At 38.3% G+C, this 20,328-nt stretch overlaps 1 protein-coding gene across 1 annotated transcript; it reads right to left on the bottom strand.

Annotated features, from left to right (window-relative positions):
* Positions 1–128: 128 nt before the first annotated feature.
* On the bottom strand, positions 129–19,824 carry LOC145988775 (trophoblast glycoprotein-like). The gene is made up of 2 exons (XM_083123952.1): positions 19,506–19,824; positions 129–2,281 (listed from the first exon to the last, which is right to left on the bottom strand). The coding sequence occupies exon 2, from the start codon at positions 2,243–2,245 to the stop codon at positions 1,076–1,078; it is 1,170 nt and encodes a 389-aa protein (XP_082980078.1). The 5' UTR covers positions 2,246–2,281; positions 19,506–19,824; the 3' UTR covers positions 129–1,075.
* Between the last annotated feature and the right edge of the window lie 504 nt (positions 19,825–20,328).

Here is a 20,328-nt window from a genome sequence, read left to right as displayed (position 1 = left end):
TACAGCAGTTGTAACCCAGGACTAACAACCTCAGGCATCTTCCTTGCATAAACTGAAGAAAAAAACTTTCTCTTTCAGACGCTGACAATAACATTTCTAAAAACCATTACTGAACAAATTACACAGTGTTACAAGTTAATAATTTAATAGGAGATCTACTTACAGGTAACTATTTCTTTTAAAAATTAAGTCTTAAAATACATATAAGTACATGCATCTATTTTCACATACAATTAGTAAAATATGATTGTTTTTAAGTACAATGTATACGCAATAAATCTTCCATTACTCAGTCGACTTTGAAAAACTTTTAACGTTATGACAGTAAAAAAGTTCCAGGCATTTTGTCACTAAATTACCGAACATCTAGCATATTTTCACAAGTGATAAAGTCACATTCGTAATGAAGCATCTGAATATGAACACAAGAGTACAACACACTGGTTTTAGATGGAACGGAAACCAAAGATACATTTTATGTAACTTGCTTTTGGCATATATAATAATTCAACGAGAGTAAAAAAAAGGGTAAGGAAGTATGTATTATTTATAATGAGATTTCTGTAACTTAATCTTCCAAACGCAAATATACAAACAGTTAGTTTAATTATAACAGCGGAAGGCACAATTTTGAATCACTGTTGATAGCTGAGTTTATTGGGTGCACAATCTCACTAGTTTCTCCGTAGTATTTATTCACTTTGCTTTGACTACGACACACGTCCATGGAAGGAAAAATAAACATGTATATTGTATCTTCCCTTACTATTCAGGTTGTGCGTGCAATGTTGAAACAAAACACGGTCACTGTATCGAGAATGTTCCTCGCGTTAACTTTCCTGATGAGAGACAAGCTATCTGGTTACTTGGGACATCCATTGAAAAATATAGTTGTCTATATTGTAACGGCTCATTTGACACTTGAGACACTATACTGGATGAAGACATTTAAAAAGAAAAACAGTATGTAAAAAGAATGTTAATATTTGTGCTACAATGTCTGTATTTGCTATATAAAAAGTTAGAAAATGAAGTACAGAAGGCACAGAGTTCATAAGGCTCACTGACTGAAAAATTACACATCCATTTCTTGTTCCTCCTTACCAATAGAAGTGTACTGAACTTTCCTGGAAACAGTCTCCAGTATCGGATGCACCCTGTGTACTATCCACTTCCGGTTCATATATGCTACAACAACGAGCAAGCAACATATGACAGCGATGAGTACCATTAGCACTGCAAACGTCGCGTGACTCTCCGGTGGATGAACCATGGCACACTGAATCTGTTTAAGGTCAATCACTTTCTCACCGTGATTTGTAGAAGGTATACCATTCTGGCATCGAAGCATATTCTTGTTCCTCACTTCCACTTTGGTGGTCTGGAGCCAGGAATACAGGTCCCGGATGTGGCAGTCGCAAGTGAACGGATTGTCGCTCAGGTCAATCGTAAGATTCTGGCGCCTCTTGGGAAATTCATCCAGCATGTTAAGCGCTGCAAGTGGCAACCTGGATATCCTATTCTTTTCGAGATCGACAAATCTCAACTGGCGCAAGCACGACAGGTCCGAATTTATCCCAGTTAGGCGATTATCTCCGAGATGAAGATCCATCAAACTTTGAAGATCACAGAATACTTCTGGATCGGAGAAGAACCTTATCTCGTTCTGCTCTAGATGAAGCTTTATGAGCTTCGTCAGGTTGCTATTGCTGAATATATCGTGAAGATCAACCAAGTACACGTCCGATTCTACAGTTTCCGCAAAGGCATTGGTCAAGTGAAGCTCTCTCAGGTTGACGAAATTGCTGAAGATTCTCGGATGGTGACTAGCCCCAGTAATAAATATATTATTATGGTTGAGAATGAGCCGTTCCACATTCGACACTCGATGGTAACTCTTTCCCTTGATTTCCTGAATCCCATTATTGGACATATCGACTATTCTAAGCTTTTCATAATTGCTGGTCCCGAAAACATTCCAAGGTAACTGAGGAATGTTGTTACCAGTGAAAATTAACACTTGAGTTTCCGGAGGCATATGCTCCAAGATTGAAGTCGAGGTGAATCCAGTGTTCGTACAGTTCACAACATATCTGGTAGTTCTTTCGTATAAAGTTTCTTTGCAGGTGCACAGTTTGTGGAACTCTATAGGACATCCTGTTTCGTCACGAACATCGTCGGAAGCCCAAGAATCTTGTAGCAACAGGACGAGGAAGACTAGCACAATGTTCTTGCTGAAAGCCATTTTGTGGTTTGACGTGTGGTACAAGGTGGAGGATGACTGAAACATAAAAAAAGATAGAATTTTAGACAACGAAATAAGAAGAATAAAATGAAAAAATAAATATACAAAAAATCAATAACAGTACAATGCAAAAAATCAACATAACTATTAAAATTAAACATACAATTTATTGAAACGAAAAAAAAAAGTATATAAAACTTCTAATTTTTTTTTAGGCAAAGACAATTTTCAGTACCTCGTTTTCCACCTTTCATAAACACAACAAATAATATAATGCTTGATATTGTTAATGAAATGTAAGTTAAAGCGGTTGAATAATGTAGAAAGGGAGGAGAAAATTGGGTATGAGACACGTGGGGCAACAAAAATTAGAAAAATCAATCTGCAAACGAAGACACTAGCGATACAAAATCTAAAAGCCGCTCCATATTTCCTCCTGAAATTACCAGTAACTCGAATCTTTGCCTTTTCCCCCCTCGCGTAAGGAGTAAGGAACTACTACTACTATCCATGCAAATTTATTTAATCAATTTTGCACTCATTTTTCAAACGTTCTATTTTCTTCTCACGGCAGTTACTAGATATGTACAAATTTTGCCCCCTCCCCACTTTCTCTATGTGTGTGTGGGGGGGGGGGGGTTGCACTTTCCGGGGGATTCAAGACAATTTCGGTTCCCGGGATGAGAAATTGATCTCAGGCGAGAATGTATCCGATAATGTCCTTGCATAAAGTCAAAGTTTGTTATTTGTTATTTTGTTGATACACTTCATGCTCAGGACCTCAGTTGAAAGTGGGATATGAACAGCTATGCAATACGCCTTCACATACGATCAAACCCAGGACCGTTTGAATACCAGGCAACAACTTTACTATGTCATCGGAAGGCCTTCCATGCATAAAGTGTAGTGCTGATCAGTATGTTAGCCTTGTAATCAAGGGGTCCCGGGTTCGATACCCGGTGGAGGCACATAGTGGTTCGGATCCCACTTTAAACAGTAGGTCCAGTCCCGATTAGCCTTACTGTGCATAAAGTGGACTTAAAATACCAAATCAATCCAAATCAATCCAATTATCTGATCAGTATGTTAGAGATTGAAAGTGTACCGGTGCTACCTCCACAACTGCTATGTGCCTTCATGGTACACTCCTGTTCACATAAAGTGGAACATATTTCAATTGTTTAACCCTATAAAATGTGCCACTTTATCTGTACAGGAGTGTACGATGAAATGCCTAAGGAATTGCTTTGTATATTGGAGAGCAATAAGGCAATAAGAGTTGGTTAATCCATAGCTCCGCCCTGTGTCAAGAGGAAAAGTGTTGGGCAGGGACGGATTCAAGCTTGAGTGAATCCAACGTGTGATAACACGATTACAGCTGACTGCCCCATTCTGCTTTTCTCGGCACGTCTCATTAGATTGTTTTTTTTTTCTAATTGATAAACTGTGAACATGAAGCAATGTTTCCATATATAGAATTGGATCCGCATCTAGTCCGAAACCATTTGCAACTTGATCCCGTTCCTTTGTTTGATAATTCATCGTGGGATGACGAACCCCGCTGGTAATCTGTTAACAATAGCAGCATTGTAGATAAATCTTCTCACGCTCCAGACACCTTGTGATCCGGTTACTTTAAACATACAAGCAAGGCATATTGTTTTAATGCTTAAGCGAGACGGAATGTGCTGGCTGATTCAGCAGTTATCATACGTGACGCCCGTGGCTATCTGTAACGATATGGCAACGTCGGAGGTCTGCTAATAAGCTGTTTGTGTCAAGGTGTAAACAATCCATCCCCTCTCCTCTTTCACAGCACTAAAATATAAACTTTTAAAATTTCTTTTTTATTGGTGAGGAACCTGTAACAGTGGTGAAATAGAAAAGTCTTAGAGCCACAGTATTCAACCATTTTGAAACGAAGGCTCACTTTCCAATTCTATTGCAGCAAGCTTGCGGGCCGCATCGGATATATATTGGGGCCATTCCACACCAATTCGACCACGGCCTGTTCTTTGCGATTAGCCAAAAGTGAAGTGAAAAAAAAAATAAAATAATAAAAAAAATATTCAACCAATTTTGAAGTAATTTGTCGCTTCATCATTTTAAAAAATAACTTAATCACTTATTTATATATCCTGTATGCTCAAAACCGACATTGGCAATTTCTTTCAGGCTTGAGTTTGGATCTGGCAGCCATTTTCAATTAGTAGCGTGCGGTGATTTTAGAGTTTTCAGACGTTTATGAAAATAAATTCCAATTCCATGATTCAAAAACCAGAAAATAAAAGGCTCTTTCGTTTCATTTATCATCATCTTTTCTCTCCCAGATTAGTAGTTTCCATGAATCTGTTTGATAAAAGAACCAAGGAAGAAATGTACAGTCACCGGCAATAAAAAATGGGGCACCTTGTTCCTGAAATACTCACTTCACTGCAAGGTGTTATGTGTGTTGCCTAACTCTACGGCGGTGGTAGAAGTTGACATTGCAATTTTACACTTAAATTCCAATTATCACCGTAGATTTATGCAACATGAAGTGTTGCATAAAGCGAGCATTTCAAGATCTAGGTGTCCTATTTTTATTGGCGGTGACTGTACATGTGTAATATAAGCCGACTTGTAATAAGACAAATAATAATTCAGTGGGCGTGCTTCAAGACCACAGGATTTGAAATGACTAGCCAAGTACCGTGCGTCCATTTCGATCTGCAGCCGAGAGATCGGGAGAAGCGTGGCGGGCGGCGCTGACGGAGATGCCGACATATGCGGCCTGTAATGCCCGCTTATTTTTATAGACATATGAAGACATTTATATAAATATTGCAAAACGATCACTAACCTGTGTTATAACACGCAAAAGTTCTTCTGTAATTCATCCAAGTTCTGCTCTTATATACACAAATAAATACGCTATAGAAACGATGTTAAGAGCCACAGATAATAAAGCATTTTAATCATAGTTTTGACCAGTAACGTCCTGTTTAAGTTTATATCCTTGAAAGAGTTTTGTGGCCATGGGAATCGTTTGGAGGTTTCGAATGTGCAACACTGTATCAGGATTACACTGCAGACGAAACCGATAAAAGTGAATGGTTTTCGTGAGCTTCCTTGCAATCCGAAATATCCGAGCTCGAGTTTTTTGTTCCTTCGCGACTAGATGAAGACAGAGTTGTAAATATAGTGGGGAGCAATGTAAACCAAGAGCGTGTTAATTTCGTACTGTGCGGAAGAGTGTTATTCTTGGTTACTTGCAGTTACTTGTTTGTGTTATTGTAGTGTGTATGTGTGACGTGTCAGTGAGACGATTGGAATGCCAGCCGCAAGATTCACGTTAGAACAAAGATTTTTTATGTATGACACGTACATGAAAACAAACTCGTGTCGAGACGTGTGCAGGTAATTTGTACAGAAATTCCCATGCGTTTCAACTCCACACAGAGATACGGTTAGACATCTTGTCCTTAAATTACGAGAAACTGTATCGTTAAATTTTAAAACACCTAAGCAAAAACGACGGATTCTAACCGAAGCAAAACTCGATGATATTGGTGCAGCGTTAGAACGTTCTCCAAACAAACCTCTACGCCGTGTTTCACAAGAGGTGGGCGTGTCAAAATCATCGGCACATACAGTCACTAAGCTACTAAAATTAAAACCATACTCTTATAACACAGGTTGGTGCTCGTTTTGCAATATTTATATAAATGTCTGCATATGTCCATAAAAATAAGCGGGCATTTCAGGCCGCAAATGTCGGCATCTCCGCCAGCGCCGCCCGCCACGCTTCTCCCGACCTCTCGGCTGCAGATCGAAATGGACGCACGGTAATTGCTGTAGAACATGTCTTCAAGATAATGGCACGACATGCAGCGAGAAAATTTGAGCGAATCATTCATAAACTGTGAACTGGAAAAAATATCTATCGAACGCGGAATCCTTAACCATTAAACGAAATACACGGAAGAAAAGTGTTAAAAACATATTGTAGTTAGGTATTGTACGGGTATAAAACACGAACAAGTAGTATGATTGCGAACAACTTACTCATAAGTTACCTTGATTACTCTGAGCGCGTTATTGAAACACTTATTACATTTTATTAATAATACGACATAATACGACCTTTCTTAAGAAAAGTGTTCATAATCTTAGTGAGGAACATATATTTGTAAGGTATGTTGTAATTTTAACAAAATAACGAGATAGTAATTGAATCGGTAAAATCAATTTTATATTACAGAAGAGTCAGGGTGCATTGGTTTAGAAACATTCCAGAACATTGTATATGTAGCTGTGGAGTACGGAGTAGAAAACTCTGTGCTAGTATTTTCAGTAGAAAATGCAACTGGTTCTGTAAAGGCAAGTAAGACGACTGGTTTCCGTTATATACGAACTCTTTACTATTCGATACATTCCTCGCACAGTAAGACTGGGGGATCTTTAAGCTGTCAAAGCGGGACGGGTGAGTTAGTATTAACCAAAATGTTTCTTGAAAGTTAAAATTTGTTTATCTCTATTTCAAATAAAAGTAACACGAAAGTGCATTTGCTTCGTGTGTCTTGGAACATTTGTTCGGGTTCCAAATGGTAATTCCGTTCTTTCTTCATTCACAGATCAGCTACTGACGGAGCATTTGACAACACTCAAAACTTGATCCTGAATGCTACATTGATTAAATAAATTTACAGGTTACTGGCACATAATGCTATCGACGAAGATTTTAAAGTATGCATTCTTAGTTCCTGAAGCTTATTTCAGAGAGCAAAAAACTAAATGAACAGTAGAAATCCGAGATCAATGTTAGGTTACAGAGAAGTTTTCAAGCAAAAGTAACGAAAACAACGAGAGAAAAAAAAACGACAAAAATTTATGCTTTCAAACAGTTCATGAAGGAAATAGGATGGGAATAGTTTATCTTTTGTTCTCGCCGAAAACAATTCAGCTTTCACACTGACCTTCAATTGAGATCTGAAACAGGAGCATAAAATTCTGATGGGAATTAAGGAGAGATGCTTGTTATCTCAGAAACTGGATAATGTTAGGATAACTAAGCAACAACTCAGCTCTTACTTCCCTCATGCCAATGCAGCAAACGCTGCTGCATTCTTTCTCTTATATTCGTTCGCGAAACAACTGTTGAAAGACGTACTTTAAAGGTTATGTTATTTGTAATGCACATTATTCTCACAGAATACGCCTTATATAAAGGTAACTTGCCTTATATCAGCAGGAACACCAACAACAGTTTTAAAGGTAATAACAAGTTTTGCTCATGTAACTATTTTTCCCTATTGCTTCCTTAAGAAGAATTATAAGTTTTTGCCTTTAACATTCTCCTTATACAGTAGAACGATTTCTCATTATGCTAATGATTTTTTCAATGGTACTACAAATAACTTGACCAACAAATTAGAGGAAATATAAAATTTCATAAAATGTAAAATATTTACTTTCCATTAACTACTAGCTACAATTTATAACAGGGCTATAATATAGGCAACATAAATAGGCACGATGTGTAATAAAATGCTAATAATAATTATATTGATATTATTTATTTTATTATTAAAATATTTATGAGAAAAAGATCACTTAGACAATCAAGAGAAGGGTTTCATTGAACCCACATGGTGTTTTGAAGTTAAACCAAAAACGAAGAACAGTAAAAAAAATCAATTATCACAGAAACATACACTGTCTTCGACGATAATCCCAGGATTTCCTAATGTAACGGAATTTAGTTTTGGAGACAGCAAAATCACCTGGCAAATACCAAGTATATACAAAGCTGAGTCACTTGATGCACTCCAGACAATATTGCAGACCAAGTGATTACGTATTCACTTATGCACATAATGAATAATACCTACAGTAGGTACATCAACGAACGCCTACAATATGCTCCTCACTCGAGCGAGAAATAAATGTAAACATTAGCAAGCCAGGAATGTCTTTCATAGCAACAAAACATGAAAAAAGAGTGATTCACTGCTGCATGGCAAACGAAAGGGTCATCAACTTGCATGTATGGAAGCAACCACCATTTGTAATTTCACGCTTTGCGAGCAACCAGACAGCTGTCCGATGCACTAACAATGGAAGTGAGAACCCAGGTAGAATATTCGTTATGTAAACACCGGATACCATTTTACCAAATTCTAATCTTTCTGTTTAGCCAGTCAAGTTCTGTGGATGTGGTAGAATTGGCCAGGTGATCAGGTCAACTACAAATGATATTTGCTGAAGAAAAGTAAATACACCTTTCTCATGACACACTCCTCTCTCTTACAAACAGTAACGTCGCCATCAAAAGATCAATGGGCTAGCGTTGGCCAAGAAAGGGGAGAGTGGAATGTTGAGCCGCCCCCCTTTTTTTTTACCTCTATTCTTAATGTGAAAAGTGAACATTTCGGGAAAACGCAGTTTCTCTTGCCTGTTGTCAAAAGGAAGCTGGGAGGATTTCATTGAATATAGCTTTCTGTCCCTTCCGGCTTCAACACTGGATTATAAACAAGATTGTTCACATTTTTCTGGATTGAATGGATTAAAAAAGAAACGCTGTGCCCCAAAATATGTAAATTAAAAAGTAGAATATTAACCGTGCTACTTATTATATATTCCAGCAATTTAGATGATTTTAATACGATTTTGCGCAACACAAAATCCGAATGCACAATTATTACAAAGTAGTAAGCAATAAAATTAATATATCTCCAACAATTCACCTACAAGAATAAGTTTTCCTGAATTTATAACAAAATTTAGTATTTCGTACAGTTAGTTTGTGCTGCTATATTGTAATGTATAAATAGAAGCATTTGTTGTAGTGTGATAGAAAGCAACATGAATATAATTTTTATAAATTTATTTTATTGAAACATGGTGCAAATTTCAAATTATGTTGTTATTCTAACTGTAACTCACCTGAAAAATATGTTTATAATTTTTGAGATGGTTAACACAAAAATAAAGTTCATGTGCTAACATATTTCGTCGAAATAATTTGGTCCCAGGTCTTTGTAATTCGGGACGGTGTTCTTATACTTGTTAGGACTGCTTTTCTATATATGGTAAAAAATCTAAAGATACGAGGGGCATACTGAAAGTAATAAGCAACATTTTAAAAAAAAATCAGAATCCATCAATACACGCAAACAAAGACTTTACTGAACGCGTCGAGGTAGTGTGACGTCATTAGCTTTGATCAGTGAGCGCAGTCCGTTGTTTAAAAATGGCTGACAGTGTTGTTTCGTTTCGACAACGTGATGTGATTGAATTCCTTGTTAAAGAGGGAATTCCTTCTTCTGAAATTCAGAATAGACTTCAGCATGTGTATAGAGATGTGTGCATGGGTGCTAGCAGTGTTAGAAGGTGGGTAAAACATTTTAAAGAAGGAAACACGAGCATCAAAAATCAGCCTCGGAGCAGTCACCCCACAAACTGCCATGGAAAGCAGATGGGTTCATTCTGGTTGAATTTCTTGAACCTGGGGTAACGATAAATGCTCGCCGTTATATCAAAACACTTCACAAGCTCTGTCATGCATTGCGGGATAAACGTCTTGGAAAGAAAATCATCCTTCAATACGATAATGCACGCCTGCACTCTGCTCAGTTCACCAGGGAGGAAATTTGGAAAATGGGGTGGGAACTTCTGCTTTACCCTCCCTACAGTCCCAACATTGCACCCTCCTACTATCATCTGTTCAGTTTTGTGCTACAGACGACGGAGGACATACGGAAAGCTGTGGGCCAGTGTCTGCAAGGAGATGGAACGGAGTTCTACCGTAAGGGTATTTTCAAGCTTCCAGAAAGGTGGAGAAAATCCGTGTAAAGGAATGGAGACACTGTTGAAAAGTAAAGAAAAGTCTGTAGATTATAAAAAGCATGTTTTTCTTTAATAAAACCAAAACTTGGTTCATAAAAAAATATCGCTCATTACTTTCAGTATGACCCTCGTACAACCATTACCATGGAACACTCCTTCTTAGCGCCTTTTTTGTTAGTTACACTATGCCAAAATTATCATGTTGTTCGATTTTCAAATTAGATCGTAGGAGTAAATTTCGTTTGTTAGAACTTCGCGACGAAGATAATCCCCGACATTTTCTTTCTTTTTGCATACAAACTACATCCCGAGTTCTTAACACTCGAACCAATTACAGAACACCTTTTTTCAGGGGAGGCAGAAATGGTCACTCGACAATGTTGTATAACTAATGCAGAAGTTCAAGGTTATCTGACCGGACAGCTGCCATTTTCACACGTATGTAGGACTCTAAAAACCTGTTTTGAAGTTCTGGAAGATGGCCACAGGATCTCATAAGTATGCGTATGGTCAGTTGACGAACAAATTCTCGTGCAATTTACACAATTTACATGTACAGAAATGAAAAGAAATTGCACGAAACTCCAACTCTGTTGTATTGTGACAGGTGGAACACACAACTCTGCCATCCTAATATTTCCTTCGATTCTTAATGCTGCTATCCCTCACTAGTATTTCTTTGCCTAACATGTGCACGTTACTATTTCCATAATTCATTGTATTTAATCAAAAACTGTTCTTCTAGTACGTTCTGAATCACCATATTTGACATATCACAGCCTCAAGTTTCGATAATAAAGCAACTTAACGCTTAATTCTTAAAAAAATATGGAATTGATTTATATGTGATAAATATGGAGCAGTGGCGTGCTCAATGGGGGTTGGTGGAGTCATAACACCCCTTTTGGCCAAAGGCAAGAAAATATGACAAAATGACGGCTGACTACTAAAAAAGTATGTGCCCCCCCCCCCTCGCCTTTCGAAATCCTGGGTATGCCACTGTTTGCGAAAGTCATTCGTCACATTCCACTGGAACCCCCCTGATCCTAATCATGTTTACACTTTTCGTTCTCATCAATTACAAAGTAATAATTACTAACCAATATAACCATCCTCTGTGGTGGGTGGTTCTTAGCGTAGCTACAAATTCTAGAGGAAGGTATGAACGCACTGCGTTTGTTCCTTAATCTAGTTCATCCAAAAAGTCACATAAAATTTTAAACGCAATGCATTACTCCATACCTCCATTCCCAGGTTGTAACTGCGTTACAATAGCTATTTCCAAATACTCTCATGAGCAATTAGTTGTTATTCCACATTATAGGAGTTTGTGTCGACCATCTGAGATGAATGATGAGGCTTATGCGGGTGACAAGACATTCTGGCAACCCTGTACTGTAAAATAAATACGACCAAAAATTTGCAGTACAGTTGCATATTAAAAATTCTATTTTTCCAACAAAAAAATAAAAGATACTAAACTAACTGGTTTATGAGGCCACTCTTTTGCGTGACTTGCACCGGCTCCCCACAAGGAGCACCTGGCAAAGGAACAGATGTCAGAGTCCAATTAGAGCCATTGAAAACTGTGTTTCCTTCAGGTTACCCTGCAAGCGAAACATCCACTATGCGAACTCGGAACACCACCCTTTAACTGCATGTACGTACATGTCAATCATCATTAAGGAATACAACAGCATTTTGAGTTTCACATATAAAAAGAAATGCCGCCACTTATAATACAAAATGGGGATAAAAATCAATCCCTGGACAGGGATAATATTTAACGTTCGTTTGCCGGAAACTAAAATGATCATACGCCTTACATTCTGAGTCTCGTTCAAGTAGTCTTCAATAAGTTAGAATGTGTGTATACATGAATATCTTCATGGACGTCCCTTGTGTCTGATCCTTAATCCATTTAATCAAAGTTGTATATTCACAATCTAATCCTTACCTCAGGCCCGTAATCAGAATTTAATTTGGGGGGGGGGCTCATGCCTTGTCAGCAGGCCCTCTAAAGACGAAAAAGTCGGGGGTAGAAGCGCTTAAGATGAATTTCGCAGCATTTTACTTACAAGATGTTTAATTCCTCCTAAGGAAATAAAATTCATTACCACTGTACACTATTTAAATTGGATATTTGAATGATTTCTGGGGGGTTCAGCTTCCCAGCCCTCCTTGGCTGGATACGTGCCTGCCTTACCTCTGTGTAAGTTCTGCGGAAATGAATCAACTTCGTATTAAACAACAGCAACAAGTATTTTGTTTATTTTTATTTTGTACTTCGTTAGTCTTTCGGTGGGGTCGCCTGGATCCCCCCCTATAATATGTAATTGATTGTGACCTTTGGTAAGCGAAGGGAAAGTTGGCTCAATGTGCAAGTCAACAACTTTGCTCCCTTCAAGAGCACCAGGTTCGATATTCATTGCAGGTACAGAAATTTCGTGCTTTCTATCTCAAGCAAAACCAAGTAGTCTGTGTACTGTAGAGACTGATTCTGGTTCCCCGTGTCGATGAACTTAATCAGATATGAAGAAAGATATGAAGGTGGGATGATTACAAACATGGCTCGTCGCGTCAGTTGATGAATACTTAAAAAAAGATGATGGACTGATCGCCTCACAAGTTTTATGATCCTCGAGGGCGCACAAACCTGCACCGCACTTCCCGTCTCGCCTTCCTACGCCGGCAGGTAATTAGATATTACTGAAGGCGCTCCGCTTCCGGTGCAGCAGAGGTGGAAAAGGTTGCCCTGGAAGAAAACCTCCCCTTCAGAGCCAATTTGCTCCTCAAAACGGAGGCTTACCGCAGGAATGAAAAGCGGGTTTTCGCTGCCAGATGTGCGTAAGATTCCGTTAGGCAAGGACGAACCACCAGGTGTGTCCAAGCCCACTCTAAATGAAGCGAAAACGTTCATCGCGTGACTGGCAACATTTTGGTGCGAAACCTGGGGCGATTGGAAAGCATGAAACACGATTCAATCTACACATGCATCCTTCCTCCGTTCTGACATGGCGATTTGCCCATTCACAATAACGGTGACATATGCTGCGGTTGTTTCTTCTTGCAATGCACTGTACTGTAGTACACCTGATCGGTTTGTTCTTTCCTGTTACCGTATCGAGATGTTTCTGGAACAGGTAACCGTCCCAGTTTTCAGGGGGGAGGGGCATGGGCGTCGCCAGAAATAATACTAATAGTAATTATTATTATTATTAGGATTGGGAAGCCAGTTGAAACATTAACGGATCTACCAATTACCAGTGATTGATCGTATTTTAGCACAGAGTAGCCTGTTTTACGCGTATCAGCACACCGTTATGTTTCAATTTCCCACCCCCACTTCAATCCTAATACTCTGTGCTAAAGTATCAATAATTGGTTGATCCTGAAGTCCATTTAAAAAAAAGAGATTACGATCAAGATCATTATTAATACGCTAATAACTAGGACTCGGAAGTTGAGGAAAAATCCTTTTCTTTCCTAGTGTCCGAAGACGAGGCCCAACATAATGTATGTTCATTTTGGGTCATTGTAGGCCAGAAAAGGGTGAGTTTTCTTTGTCCTTTTTTGCCTTATTGGTCCTTTTTTAGCCTTTTTTAAGGTCTTAACGGCTCTTTTTTCTTTTTTCAACTTCACCTTCATTCGACTACGTTTTTACTGCCCATTCTCAATTTGAATCATCATCAGTTCATCACCTCTTAAACATCCTTTCTGTAGTAAATAAAGAAAGAAATATATTTGAACCATCCCTGAAACGAGAGAAAAATATTTTTGGACGACTGAAGTAGGTACGGTAGGTCCTTTAACCGTAACTTGTCTGGAAGGTCGCGCTGTAAGTGGCAACTTTCTCTTGTTTTGAAGCTTTCAGTTTTTTCGCACTGTGTGTTCCATACCACCAGAATTTTGCATTTTTTATTCATTAAATATGTAATTAAAACTGAAGTTATTCATTAATTTGGATCACATTTAAACGTCTAAACGTTCTTTTTTCCGTTTTTAGGAACTTTTTTTTTTACATTTTTAGGTCTTTTTTTGGCAATTTATAGGTCTTCAACTTCCGAGCCCTACTAATAAGCAATAATTTGGCAAATCTTTCAATTTACGAAGTTTTACCATAGTAGCAGTATTAGTTCCTTAACATTGACTGTCATATTTCTTTCCACTTTTCCATATTTATACCTTCAAAAACTAGTGTAGAATTAAAAAAAAATAGGTTGCTGGATGTGTTTTAAATATTACAAATCAGTCGAAAAATATTTCAATTCCACTTTAACTTTCGCACTTTGAGGAATGTTGTTCCAAATTTCATTAGTATTTCACACGTCTATACTGCGGTATCGCAGTATACTTTTCGCACACGGATTATCTGAGTCTGAAGTGGAATTCACAGTTATGTCTCTCGGTTTGATCTCAAGACACTGTACCCTTAATGGTATGCAACCAAGCATGTTCACAGTGTAATTTAGGTTGTCAACTAAACAGGACTTCTTATTATTAAGCTTCTATCGAAATTCAACTGTTACGTCGAACAGTCCAGTATCGTCATACGAGCAAAGTGATTCAGAGAATCCTCACCAGTGAAAGATACCCGAAGAAAATTTTAAAAATATAAAATGGTTTGAAAAGCCGCGAAATATTTGCAGCTTGTCGCAGAATAAAGAAGAGAAGGAAAATAAATAAAATAATCCAGAGGAAGAAACAAAGAGGCACAATGAAAAATTTGGGAAAGAGAGAGAGAGAGAGAGGAGACAGATTATAAATCCCTCCCCACACCTCTCACTCCCTCTCCCCTCTGAGAAAAAGAAAGGAAAAAGAGAGAAATGCGAAAAGAAAATAAGAGAGAGAGAGGAAGAGAAGGACGAAACACCTCTTTACCTTCACTTTCCTCCCTACTCTCTCTCTCTCTTCTTTCAAAGCATTCAGAGGGAGATAAAGGGGTGGGGGAGAGAGAATGAAATAAATTTAGAGAGAGAGAGAGAGAGGAAGGGGGAGAAAGAGGAAGAAAGAGATAGAGAGAGAAAGGGGAAGAATAAATGGAAATGGGCAGAGAAAAGAAGATACGAGAAGGGAATAGGAGAAGAGCAAGGAAAAGAAGACGGACAGGCAGCAGAGAGAAAGTAAGACAAAGACAAACAAGAAGGGAGACAAATAGAACGGGAGAAAGTAAAGAAAATACGCGAGAGAAAGAAACGAAATAAAATGGAGAGACAGAAACAGAGAAAAGAGAAAGAAAGAAATGAAAATAAAATCGAGAAATAGTGAAAGAATAACAAATAAAAGAACCGTGAGATAGAGGAAGGGGAAAACAAAATTACAAGAGAAAATAGACAGCAACTGGGAGAGGAAAAGGGCAACAAAAGACAAACATGAGAGAAGGGTAAGCAAGAAGAAATCAAGGTTAAAATAGAAAACAAGGTGAAAATCTAGAAAGGAAATAAAATAAAAACGAAAGGGACAACAACAATACCAAGAACAAGGAAAGAATAAGTATGCACTTTTTCTTTGCTCCGGGGAGGGGTGTAATTAATAATTTTAACTCTGCAGTGTGCCAAAATAATATTTCATCGGTAGGAACCGTATCAAGTTTTGGTTTAATGGCGTCTTTCTGTGTAACCGGTTCCTTCCTTCTTGCATTCAGCCACGAAGGAACTCGAAATAGACACCTTCACTGTGCTTTTGAACTGTGAGGCGTGGTTAAGAGCGGACAAAAAAACCTACGTTGACAACAGGAAAACTGATGTGCATTCGGGCTTGGTGAAGAACGAGAAAAAAAAGAACAACAATGACTAACTTAAGCTTCCTGAGACGGGAAACAACTCAAGAGAACAGAGTTGAAGTTGCGTTTGAATCTCTCTCTTGCGCAACGTCAAGGGCGGATTTAGAGGGTGGATCATGAGGCCCTGGTCTTCCCTCGAGTTAACATTAACAAAAAAATGTTGTCATTTTACATTCTCGTCAAATTAAATCGATCATTTTTATGACGCTCGCTGTTGTACACAAATGATTTTCAATTTGTATGGCTGCAATAGTCTCATGTTACAGTTACTGCAGTTTACAAAAGCCTTGAATTAGACTCGTTAGCTTCCATGGCAGAGTGGTTAGTGTAACGCGCTGCGAACCCTGGTAAAAGCATGGACATGTCCTTTTTTTTTGTCCCATCATGCTTTTTCATCAGTTCATCATTCACTCTTATCGTCGAAATAAACCCAAGATATAGAAAAAGCATGTAAAGTAACGGAAAACGAACGAGAGCGAGAGAAAGACAGATGGAAAGAGAAAGAGAGAGAAAAAGGAGAGAGTTGCAGAGAACGAGATAGAGAGGGAGGAGATGGAAAGAGGGAGAGAGAGAGAGAGAGAAAGTAATGGAAAAAGAGAACAGAGCGAAAGCCCACTCACACACACACCCACAGCCCACCTAGTCACGATGACCCCAACTGGGGACAAGGCAGAGCTGGCCCTAGGGAGGGATAACTTGGGCACTCGCCCGAGGCCCCACCACAGATGAAAATAATTGTTTGTGTACAGTTTATTAGGAGTTTATAGGACGCTGGTGCTTCCAATTAAGCAACAAACCTGATTTTTTCTCACTTCATGGATTGTTTTGACTGAAATCAAACTCTAAACAATGCATTCCAAAACAAACAGTGTTCAAATATTTAAATAAAAATTAGTTAATATGCACTGAGCGTTTAATCTAAAGAATGAAATCATGAAGTGAAAATATTATTTTATTTGAAACAATGTCAATTCACAAAATTCAATGAAAAGTAAACAAAAGACAATTACGATGGAGAATGTTATTGGATATGATTAAAAATGTCCACTCTCATACGTAAAATAATAATTTGATAATGAACACGCGCAATGTTATAATTAAGTATGATTAACGTCGCACCAGTGGCGTACCGGAAATCAAAAGACACAGTAATTAGGAAGTTTCATTAGCCTGCCATAATTCTTTTAACCTTCAACATGTTCTGCTATTGCTCTCAGGTAATAAAACGAAATATATAAATTAATTGTTTAATAATTGTAATAATGCTTATGTTGTGATTACATGAGACACCCCTGATTTTTCAGACCTCTGAAAAATTTTGGTTTCTAGGCCCCAAAGCACCTCCCCAATAGACAAAAAATGTGAAATTTTGGAGGTAGTACACGTGATTCTTTCCGCAAATTTGCAAGCAGTTCGGCCGAACCTTTTTAATACTGGCAGTCACGTTTAATCGCAACGAAATGAAATCTTAAAAACATCACTGAATATAAGTTAATTTGTACTTGAAATTTTTACTAACCTCCCCTATTGGATATATTACACTCTTGAGCAAGAATCACTTGCCCCCCCCCCCTAAAAGTTGGAATGGATAAATGTGGCTATGACAAGGGGAAAAAAAGAAGAGTGGACAAAATTACAGCAACAAGTTTCTTTCTCTTTTTCCTTCACGTCCATCACTTGCTTCAATAACACTTACCAAAAGTTACCGGGGCACGTTTAGTTATTGTTTGTTCTGACTCATTCACAAGTTCCCCATTACCATAATCTGGGTTTAGTGCCATCACGTACACAAATGCGCACATCTGACCATTAAGCTTATGGAAATGGAAACACAACGATAGTGACGGTGCATAACGACCACGGAAAACATTTCCAGCAAAGGTTCTCACGACATTGCACGAAAAGAAAAAAAAAGAACAGTCGACTGCTAATTTGCTCTAAAATATACGGAAATGAAAGCGGAGCGGCAGTGAAACCAAATCACTCTCTACAATCTGTGGCTTGTACAATAGAACTTACATTTTGATTTGGTACAAAACATTTAGGAATGTTACATCCAAATTTTACTGCTTGGTTTGCTAAAAAAATTAACATTTAAACAGTGCATTGTTTCAACGTTACGTAATGTTGACAGAGAAAGTATTCCTTCACCCTTCCATTTCCTTCTTGTTACTGTTTCTTGAAACACAAGGTAACCTAACCAGAATAGAACGTTGTAACACCAACTTGTACTGTAAATTGGAATGCATGAAAATTACCAAGCAAATTGACCTTAGCCGTGAAATGCGAGATTCAAAAGAATAGAAACAAAATGCCAGCGAAGTAATTGACAACCTCTGAGATAGTACAATTCCTTTCCTTCAACACACGTAGTATATAAGACAAATATTAATGACAACAGCGATGGACAATTCAATTTACCTAGTAATATTTACATAGTCCACTGTACGCTACACTAATAAACGCAAGAAAAAAGTATACTCACAAATTCAACAATTATTCATTTGCATTCAAATTATAGTGACAATAGCGTATTTAAGGGGTGGGGCTATCAGTTTTGAACTCTCGAAAATGCCAAATAATATGCCAAAAGTTATCATGTGGTTATTATATTGTTCACTAAAAGCAAAATATTTTGTCATATACTGTACCTAAAAGGCAGGACATGGGGGGGGGGGGGATTTTAGACACTCCTAAATGAAATTGTAAATACGCCACTAAATATTATACTGGAACAGTGGGTGCCCAAGTGGGCTCCATATTCCTTTAAACAATAATAATAATGTAGAAAAATGGCAAAATATAGGATTGACTACTGACTTAACTCTCCTCCCCTTACGAAAATCCTAATCACGCCACTATCTTGGAAGTCCTAAAATTCCAGATAAATGAGATATTAACGGGACATCAATTACAGGCCAAACGAAGTCTCATTCCTACCAATCAAAAGCGTGAGAACATGTATGAATAATTAATTTCCATTATCAACCTGTCTTCAACTGAAACTGCATTCACACACATGGACGTCCGCAGATTTTTCCAGGGAGGGGCAAGGAAGGTATTTTTTCCAGGGGGCAAACAAGGCACATTTTCCCAACAAAACAGTGTTGTTCCCCTAAAAAAAATGCTTAAATTTGAATTTATGTGTCATGCAAAACACATATTAATGTGGCTAAAATGAAATTATGTGTGAAATACATAATTTTTGGTTGACTTTCATTTTACAGGGGGGGGGCGCAGCCTCCCTTCCGGACGTCCATGTTCTTACAGGCAACCGAGGCTCTGGCGCTGGGGCCCATGGCCAGTATACTCATCTATGCAGTTTGTCTTATGCCTTGTCATGGTTGTTCTTACATGAAATTCATTTCATCACGCTTCTCATAGTTGCGATTATCAAAAAGTGACAGAAAAGCGACAAAGATATACATTAATATAAATTTGTTTAAATATATGTACGAAGTATTAATGCAATATTATGTGTGTGTGAAGTGAAGTGAAAGGACAACAATATCGCGACCAATGTGCCCTTCGACATACTTCCAGACCAGGCGAGAAGAACAACTTATTATTTGAAATTAAGCATAACCAAATTCATTTATAGAAAGAACATGTTTCACTGACATGACATGTAGATGACGTAATACATACCGGATGACCTCAAGAACCACCTAACGTGCTGAAACGTGCATTGGGCCGAAGCTCTCGTGGTAGGCGTTCTTCACAGATGTCACACGCGAGCTGCAATCCCTCCTTCACATATTCACAGTTCACGTGGACATGGTTTGTAGTAAGTTAAGCAGTTTCGAATCCGATCTGTGGCGAAATTTTGTCTCTTCTTAAAGAGTGCGACACTTCAAAAGGTGTTACAAGAACTTGCGATCACCTCACAATTTCTGCGACCTGCGGCGAGACTACCTGCCGAAGCCTACGTGTTTGCTATGTGCTTTCGTCTGCTAGGGCGGCGTAACAAAGGTAAAATGCGACGTTGCCAGGTCGGCGAACTCCGCTTAAGGAGACTTTCCACTATTGCGAAAGAAGGCACGTGTTCTTGTTTGTTTAGGAAATCTAAGACACTTCCCCGCAACTTTACAACTATAATAAAATAGAAACTTCCTTTTGCCCGTGCTGGCGTTGCTTATGGCAGTTTGGTCACTGGCTCTTTTGATGGATTTCAATTGTCTTTGAGTCGAGGGGCGTGGTGCTCGCTGCCTTTGGTCAGCAACAGGTGATGTTTTAATTTCAGAATCAAATATGCCATTCAGGGCCACATTTAGCCAGTGACGGCGCCAGCCTGAAATAAGTAAGGGGGGATGGTACAGCTTTCAGAGTAAAATTCTTGGGGGCTAACTAATATACCGGCTAAAAGGTATTTACTTAATACTTTACTACAGTATAAATTTACCAGTGACATATTTTACAGTCATATGCAAAGATAAATCACTGAGATGTTGCATATATATATGCTGGATAT

The sequence above is a fragment of the Lepisma saccharinum genome, chromosome 6 (genome assembly GCF_977018435.1).
Source record: "Lepisma saccharinum chromosome 6, izLepSacc3.1, whole genome shotgun sequence".
Classification (NCBI taxonomy): Eukaryota; Metazoa; Arthropoda; class Insecta; order Zygentoma; family Lepismatidae; genus Lepisma; species Lepisma saccharinum.
The sequence above is the reverse complement of the archived record's forward strand: the minus strand, read 5'-3'. Positions and strand labels throughout refer to the sequence as shown.